At 34.4% G+C, this 9,187-nt stretch overlaps 1 protein-coding gene across 1 annotated transcript; it reads right to left on the reverse strand.

Moving 5' to 3' along the window:
* Nucleotides 1–4,636: 4,636 nt before the first annotated feature.
* LOC129005803 (uncharacterized) lies at nucleotides 4,637–6,370 on the reverse strand. The gene has a single exon (XM_054434811.1). The coding sequence runs from the start codon at nucleotides 6,368–6,370 to the stop codon at nucleotides 4,637–4,639; it is 1,734 nt and encodes a 577-aa protein (XP_054290786.1).
* Between the last annotated feature and the right edge of the window lie 2,817 nt (nucleotides 6,371–9,187).

Below are 9,187 nucleotides of genomic sequence, written 5' to 3' on the forward strand. Positions count from 1 at the left end.
ACCAATTTCTTTATTTTGGTGTGAAATGATTTCGTGGGATCCTTGTCTATTTCAATTATGTCGTTTTTAGAAATGAAACTTTGCACTTTGACATTGTAATCAGTTTTATACATTATTACAGTTGTATTGCCTTTGTCAGCTTTACATAGAATAGCGTCATTGTCATTTAACTTAGTTTTAATGTTTTTATACTAATGAGACAGTTCATCACTAGTGTGTCTAACAGAACCATTTTTGCCAGCTGGCTTAACCTTTTGTGATATTACATGTAGTTTATCAACTATGTGTTCAACAGCATGTATTTCGGATATTTTTTGCTTTTTGGAGCGTGGAGGCTGCATTCCAGGTGTTTTAGATTTAGTTATTTTTTGTTTTGGTTGAACAATTGGAGAACTTGGAGAATCCACATCCTCTATATCGTCAGTCCCAGATGCGTCAGTAAGTGTGGGTAGAATTTGGAATTCCTTATCCTAAAATGAAACAGAATAACTGTACAAAATAATACAAATATTCTGAAAAAAATTGAGGCAATACATTTTTGTTTCAGGTGCCAAGTACAAAGGAAGAGTGGGAATTGGTGCAACGCAAATTTGAAGTGCAGTGGAACTTTCCCAATTGCATAGGAGCAATTGATGGGAAACATGTCCAAATTAAGTGCCCTGCTGAGAGCGGTTCGATTTACTACAATTACAAGGGTACATTCAGCATCATACTGTTCGCATTAGTTGATGCCGAATACAATTTCTTATACATAGATGTCGGTGCTAATGGAAAGTCAAATGATGGTGCAGTTTTTCAAGCATCAACATTGAACATTGCAATGGAAAGTAACACCATAAATTTACCACAGAATGCGGTTGTTGTTGCAGATGATGCATTTCCTCTAAGAAAGGACATACTGAAACCTTTCAGCAAACGTAACTTAACAAATTCAGAAAGAATATTCAATTATCGACTTTCTAGAGCTCGTAGAGTTTCGGAAAATGCTTTCGGCATTTTAGTTTCTAGATTTAGAGTATTCGAACGGCCTATTGCATTGATTCCTCGAACTGTAGATTTCGTTGTCAAAACTTGTTGTGCACCTCACAACTGGCTACGCAAATCATCAGGGAAATATTACCTTCATCCTTCATCTGTAGATGTGGAAGACATGACAACATGCACAATCATACCAGGCACATGGCGCACCACACTCAATACATCATGTCTGTTGAGGACATCGAAACTGACTTCGACAAATGCTTACAAACTTGAGCTCAAAAAGTTTAGAGAGCAGTATGAAAATTTTTTCTGTTCAAAACAAGGGTCACTACCGTGGCAATGGAAGTGGATTGGTGCTGATCAACCATCGAACAGCCTTTAACTTTGTACAAATGTAATATGTTAGCCTTTCCTGTATGTTGTATGCTGAAGGTACTCAGTTAAAATACTATTACTGCAATATTTGTATGTAAATATGTAACTTATAGTATATAAAAGCATTTTATTAATAAATTATTTGTAGACATAAAGAAATGTAGTTTTTACTTACCAGAGTTGAAGTAGAAGGTCTGCTGGACGAACGACCCATTAAAAACTTTGCAGCATGGAACCAGCTAAGTTTAGGTTCGTACAGTTCATCTGCAGCTGAACCAGATTTTTTGGATTTCGCAATTTTAATGCATTCTTGGCTGACAATGGTTTTGATTAGTTTTATTTTGGCTCTTACCACATCCAAGGTATTTCGGGAAAATTGGTTTTCAATTGGTCTACCAAACCTTTAAATCCGGCATCTCTTAAATTCCTATTTTTATATTCACTCAAACCCGAGTTCCACAGTACAGGATAGTTTTCGTACACCTCCAGGAGTAGTGGAGAACTGCCGGTTTTACCTCACTTTAGACACGTTTTTCCCATGTTATTCTTATGGGGATCATTTTTTGGCCACCAATTCCAAAAATCCTGATCTTTGCCCAAATATCCCTATAAAATTGTCAAACCTTATTTCTTAGTTATTCCCTATAAATATATTCGATATCAAGCAAAAAATAAAAAAAACTAATTATTTCATTTATTGACCCATGCATGTGTATATGTATAGTAGTATAGTTTGTCGCCGCCGTTTTTTGCGCATCGAGGTTTTTGGGCCAACTCCCCGCCCATGCCTAATTGCTAGTACATCTACTATTCCCCTTTCTAGTTGATGTATTATATTATTATATTTCTGTCTTATCTATATATATTAGGTGTATGAGTTGTTTGATATTGTCAGTATAGTTTGTAGCGGCCTTTTTTTTTAGGTGCGTTGTCAACTCCCCGCCCCATGCCTAATTGCTAGTACGTCTACCATGCCCCCTTCCAGTTGATCTATTATATTTCTATCTTATCTATACATTAGTTGTATGAGTTGTTTAATATTGTCATTCTCTTTTTAATGTTATTCCAACCATATTATATAAATACCTCTTACCTTTAGTGTCATCCATATGAAATAATGTTTAAAATTTTCTTAATGTTTAGATGTATTATTGTTTTTATCAAAAGTTGGAACCTATATAATGTACTTAAATTTTAACAATTTTGCTGTATCTTTTGACATTTTTGAGATACAAGTGATTTTAAGTCTTGCTACAAGAAAATACTCTAAAATTAAAAATTAATTTAAAATAGCTTACAACCTTGTAAATTGAAGACACTAATACAAATATCAAATTTAAGAACAAAAGATTTTTATAGTTACAGAGGACCTTTACAAGGAAATAGAATGTGACTTGCATTTTTGTTTATACCTCTGGTTATAGTAAAGATATTGTCAAAGCAAAAACATCTCTATAGACTTATATTATTTGATCTGTCTTGAAACTGTGCAAGATTACTATGAGAATGTTGCAAGAATTAAATCTACAAATCATCACCTTCAAACCTTAACTAGGGATAAAAAGTACTACATTTTCATGGTGTCAAGAGGTTTATTGTACAATATGTCATCAATACTATTATACATTTGTTGCTAGAATACATATGAGTTTTTACATCAAATACTCTGAAATTTGTCTCCTCGAGTCATAAACATCAAGTGAACGTACTATACAATAACAAATACATTTATTATATTGAATTGAAACATGAACTATTTATAATATTACTTTTCTGTTATCATTATAATAGACAAATCGCTACGGCTATGCAATGTAAATCTGAGAGTCAATTATCATGATGAGCTACAACTTTTAGTCTAAATGAAAAGTTATTCAAACATACATGTATACAAAAGTACAATACTGTACGACAAGAAAATAAAAATAATATTTGCTACTTGTTTTTACCCTATTTGTGTTAATTATGAAAATCAATCATGGAATTTCTGGATTGATTAAATGAAATACGATGTCTTGTTTGAATAATAATATACATGTTTGTGTACTTTTATACAAGTAAAATTTAGTGATGTTTTCGCTAAAAATGTTTAATAATGTCATCGAACATAACAATTGACTGTGGCCTGTTACTTTGATGTGAATTAGTTACTTAAATTTCACACATTTCACACAATTTGTACACAAATTTCACATATTTCATGTAATATAACAACTAAGTTTGACCGTGATGTGAATTTATGTAAAAATGTTTTACTAAAATTTCACACATTTTACACAATTTGTACAAAAATTTTACACACTTCACACAATGTAACAACTAACTGTAACTTTGACGCGAATTTGCGTGAAAAATTTACTCAAATTTCACACAATTTTTATACAAATTTTATGTTATGTAACAACTAGCTGTGACTGTGATGTAAATTTGTGTCATTTAACACAATGTATCGACTAACTGCGACTATGATGTAAATTCGTCATACAATTTTACAGCTATTAACAGATGAATGGTAGCTTGTTTGTACATATAAAAATAAAAATATTTGTTAATCTGGAATAATCTAAATTGACTATTATTTACAATGTACATAAACTGAAATAAAATCTCAATATACACAGTGTCTGTTTACACGTAATTCTACTTTTTTAACATTTGAAAATGTATGCCCACTTCCCTTTAACTGATACTCTCGCATTTCATTCTTGATTTTATCTAATTCACTATCAACTAACTCTTGCAAATTACTAGAATTATAAAACCCTTTGTTTTTCGTTTTTAGGTTTATAGTCACCACATCGTCTCCATTTAAATACTCCACTTCTACTAGTAAATTGGCTTTAAAAGAGCCAAGTGTTTCTAAGCATTGCTGGAAAGTATTTACTATTTCTGGTTTTATATTGTAAAGAAACTCTTCTAAATTTGTGGATGATTCAGGATATGCAGCAAATGTTTTTATCCTACACCTAAATGTGCAGGGTATTTCCTGGAACAATGATCTGGACATTTATCTTCTTTTTCTATAACAAATAAAAACAAAAATATGTTTGAACCTAACACTATATCTGATATGATAGCAAAATCATACCCCAGGTTTGAGCAATAAAAACGCGTACTTTTGCATATGGGCTTAAACTATACATTATATACATAAACAACAAATAAATGCCTGTTTTATTACCCCCCCCCCTTCCTTTATTTTAGATGGGATATGTTACAATGATGATAAAAGATTTAAAAGATTTACAAATTTACAATTGACCCCCCCCCCCTTTTATTTTTACTCATTTTCTCTTCTCGCCTCTGACTCCTCTTCTTCTATTTTCTTCTTTTCCTCTTCAATCCTCTTGTCTCCGAAGGGGAGGGTGTGTATCCCGTCAGAGCAAAGGAAACGTTTGGGATCGTGACATCGTAGAGCGGTTTTAAATCCTGTAACAGTAGTGATTTGCATTCTACTGCTTGAAATGCGTGTAAAAGGGAGCTTCATTTCAAAATTCCCTCGAGACATCAAACTTTGGAAGTAGTCGTCGAAGGTCACATGTTTTCGCAACATCGATTTTTGTGTCCCCTTAGCCTTCATACCGTAAACCACTATTTGTCCTGTCTCCAGTATCAATTTCTTCTTGCTGTACACTTTGGAGCACAGCCCTACATATTCTACTGGCAAATCTCCAGCAGCTTCGTCCTTTGCCAGGCCCAAACCAAAACGTCTCCCAGCCTGGTACAAAATATGATTCTTAGGGTAGTTGGATGTGTCAAGCCTGGTGAAGATTGGACTATTTTTTAGGTCCTGGTACAAGTCTTGTGTATATATGTGGGCTAGAATACTATCTGTATCACTGTACCCCATTCTAATTTTATTTCCATACATAGGTTTTAAATAGTCATAATAAAACGAATACATTATAGTTTTACTGATGTCTAATATAGCAACACCCATGTATATTGGAGTATTGAATATAATTTTGGGTTTATGCATGACGAAGACTAGGGTGTCCTCTGACACAGCATAAAACTCTTTAAATAGTCTACTTCTTGAGAACTTGTCCACTTGTTGATTGGTCTTCGCAATCTTAATATTGACACGATCATCCAGTTTCATTATAGATCTACCAAATGCGGAATTTGAAAACCCTTTGTAAAAGTCTTCTTCAAATTTGTTTTTAGATTGTTTACGCATCTCTGTATTCAAAAGGATGAATTTCTCACACCATTTTGATTGTTTGAATTTTAGGATCCTGTGTACATGTTTGAGAACAAGACCATGTTTCATAGCTAGCTGTAGACTAGTATGGTGCAGTACATAGTTGGTCTTGTCATGAACAGTGGCCATGAGGCACATATTACCGTCCTCGTTTTCTTCTTGAGTCGGAAGAAAAGGGTAGTCCCCGTGGGCTTCATGGAGATGTTCAGGGTATTCCATAGTTACTTCTAAAAATGCTCCAAATTCTGAATCCTCGCCAGCTTCTAAGATACCTTCCAATTCGTCAATGTCAGCCCATTCAAATCCTCCATAAGGAAGGGGTTGGCACATGGCTGTTGCATAAAGTGAGTTCATGTCTATGTTGTATATGTAGGATGATGCCTCCTCCTTATTATATAACTCCCCCATGTAATAATTGTTGGCTTTACAATACTTTAGGGGTGCCGTTACAAATCCACCTCTCATCCCCCTTCTGCAGAAGTCGTGCATCTCTCTGCAAGTTAGCAACTCAAGCCGTACATCAGTAATTTTTAGCATGGCATCAAATGCGAGACCTGGAGCGGTGAAATAATATGCAGGGTCCAAACCATAAGTCGAGTGTACAATCTTCCTAAAGTTTTGGAAAACATCTCCAAGGATAATCACATCTGTCCGTAAATATAGCATTGTATATTCTTCAAGATTAGCAATATTAAAGTGTGACCACACCTTGCAGGCATGTTCATACTCTTCTGAACTTAACTCTTCATCTGTCAAGGAGTTGTGGAATGCTTCAATTGGTGGGAGTGATGTCTCACTCAATTTTGACATGTCTGTTAGATAATTATAAGGATAGACACCCTTCCTTATTATAAGGTTGAAGTCTTCCTCGCTAGGAAAAAACTCCCTACAATTTTTTTTTGATCATTCTGTAGGTTATTACATAATTCACTAAGACTGCGAGGCATAAACTTAAAAGAGTCTATGAAACGGAGTTCCATCTTTCCCACAGTCTTAGAAAACGATGTGAATTTATCGTTAGTGTTTGGTACGACTTTCACTTGTCCGAGGTTCGGTATTATGAATGCCGAATCGTACCGCGCTAGGTTAGCCACCACTACTGGAATGTGTTTTTGATCTCTATAAAAAAGATTACAGATCCTGTGACAACATCCACGATATTGGCCAGTCAAATGATTATGATCAATTGATTTTGGGTTGTTAAGTGTAAATTCGCCCTTGCCACAAACATGACAGGTTGTACAGTTATCAAATTGTCGCTGTTGTTCCTCTGTTAATACTGGTATCTGCTTAATCCTATTGCTGTAGAGAATAGACTCAATTTCCCGAACATCGTCCATAAGCATAGACAATATTTTTTGTGGCGCATCCAATCCGCAGTATTCTCGAAGAGGTTTAGTATACTGTCCTTCTTCATCCAGTAGGAGGTAAGATGCAGCAAAAGGGCAATGTTTTTGTAGAATGGTAGTGTTGCCAGTTGAAACTTGTGGTACATTTAACGCCTCAAAATCTAAATAAGCAATAAATCTAATCATTTTCTGTCTATTGTAGTTTTGAAATTTCATATGAGCCTTATCTCCAATGGGCATTTCGAATTTAGTGGGGTTATCAGGATCGCAAGTAGGTTTGTGCCTATCCAACTGTTGTACAGCAGTCAGTCCAGTTCTATCGTAAAATCGCTGCCCACATCTTCTACAAACATAAGCCCGCCGATGTAAATTTCCAAGTTGTAGTCCAACGAGAGCGTCAAAGTCTTTAATATAGTGGAACGTACCATTTACATACAATAAGTCTATGTTGTTGTCTACGTTGTCCTTGGGTGGGTTCCATGGGAGTATTCGACCGGCATGGATAAAGAAAATAGATAGGCTACAATTATTTTTTGCTTCAAACTGTGCAATAAAATCATTGTCCGGTCTCAAAACGGGGAAAGTGATATCGCTCCAATCATATTCATTTTCAAATTCAAAGGCTTTTGTGGGGTCTTCTTGAGCAAATTTACACAATAAAGCATATTTAAAAGATATGTTTTTGTGTTGAACCGGAGTTAGAATAATATTTGGATTTTTTAGAATGTTGTCACAGGTACAGGTCTCATCCATGTGTTCTTCTAATTTATCCTTTTTAGCGAAAAGTGTGTCGCAATTAGGACAGCAATATTTATTGCCCACTTTATGGTGTGTGTCCTTTAAATGCTCTTTGTAGGATTTAAGTGTAGAGAATGTGGTTTCACACATTTCTTCTAAACATTTATACTGACGCTTAGCCTTTTTCTTGCAAGTTCTAATATGTCTTAAATAATCATTGCGGCGTGGAAATATCTTTTTGCAAATGGGACATTTTTGCTCATCAGTCTTTACATGGATGAATTTATAATGCTGTGTTAAATTTCTCTTGTTAGGATAAATCTTTACACAGCCTGGGAAAGTACAAGGAAAACTTTTAGCCGAATGACAATCTCTAATGTGTTCATTTAAACGCCACCTTTCATTATAATGCCTTACAATCCTAAGAGCGAAACAAATGGTGCAATAAAACCTGTCTGGGTGGGAGTCTTCAAAGTGGGATTCTAACTCGCCCGGCGTTGAGAAAATGTAATTTGGACAGAGGTCACACTCAATTTGGGATGTACTCGTTGACGCCATCATGTTCCCAATACCTGTGACCAAACAAAAAAAAATACTAATATTTTGATACTAAAATGTATATTTTACTAGGAACTATTAATTTATACGCGACTATACAACAGGATACTAAGTATTTAGCAGCGAGAACTCCAATATTTAGAACCGTAAACACGACAGATAGTTGGAGCCCGAGTCAACATCCTTATAACTCTCACTTTTAACAACCAGTTTGTAGCGCAAGGTCAGCAACCTTGGCAGACTCATGCCACAGACATACTAGTGACTGTCATTTAAGAAGGACCACCGTTATTAACTATTATGGAGCTATACTCTGTTGCGGTGTTAAATAATAATTTAGAGAATTTAAGTTACTTGTGTGTAAATGTATAAAATTTAAAATTTTGCAGAGAATTAGACCATCTTGGTCAGTTATTAATAAATTACTAGGTGTATAAGCCCCTAAAAAAGTTCAAAATGTAAAACAACATATTTTAACATTCAAACAAATTAAGAATCAAATTATTTATTTATCAAGATGTACAAATTAATAATGTCGGTACGTCTTAATATCTTCGCTTTAAAAGTATCTCTGTTATTATCTATTTGTCCTTTATACATCAGATCGTGATGAAACTTTAGGAAAGTGAATTATTACTATACAAAACGAACAGTTTTATTAGCCAAATGGATTAATATTTTTATGATTTTAGGGTTCCATTTGTCAGTTGTCAAGTCAATATATATAGACAGTTGACCCAAAGCACAATTATAGATAACCGTTATCCCTGGTTTTAATCTAGTGTACAATACATTGCAGAGTTAACTGGCTAAAAAGAAAACCAACCACATCTATTAAATACTGACTTGTAAATATAGCACAATCAAATTATATAGATCATTTTATGTTACTTCTAAATTTCTGTTAAAATTTTAGGAATGCTTCTATATTTCCGGCCGTCACTGGATAGAGACCTTTAATTTGAGCCCTCTCCCAATGTTC

Source organism: Macrosteles quadrilineatus, unplaced genomic scaffold, assembly GCF_028750875.1.
Source record: "Macrosteles quadrilineatus isolate MER2022 unplaced genomic scaffold, UCM_ALF_1.0 Scaffold_33__1_contigs__length_1397503, whole genome shotgun sequence".
Classification (NCBI taxonomy): domain Eukaryota; kingdom Metazoa; phylum Arthropoda; class Insecta; order Hemiptera; family Cicadellidae; genus Macrosteles; species Macrosteles quadrilineatus.

Bases quoted from the DNA above. Each gene is read 5' to 3' on its own strand.
- LOC129005803 (XM_054434811.1), bottom strand. From the start codon at position 6,370: ATGTCAAAATTGAGTGAGACATCACTCCCACCAATTGAAGCATTCCAC.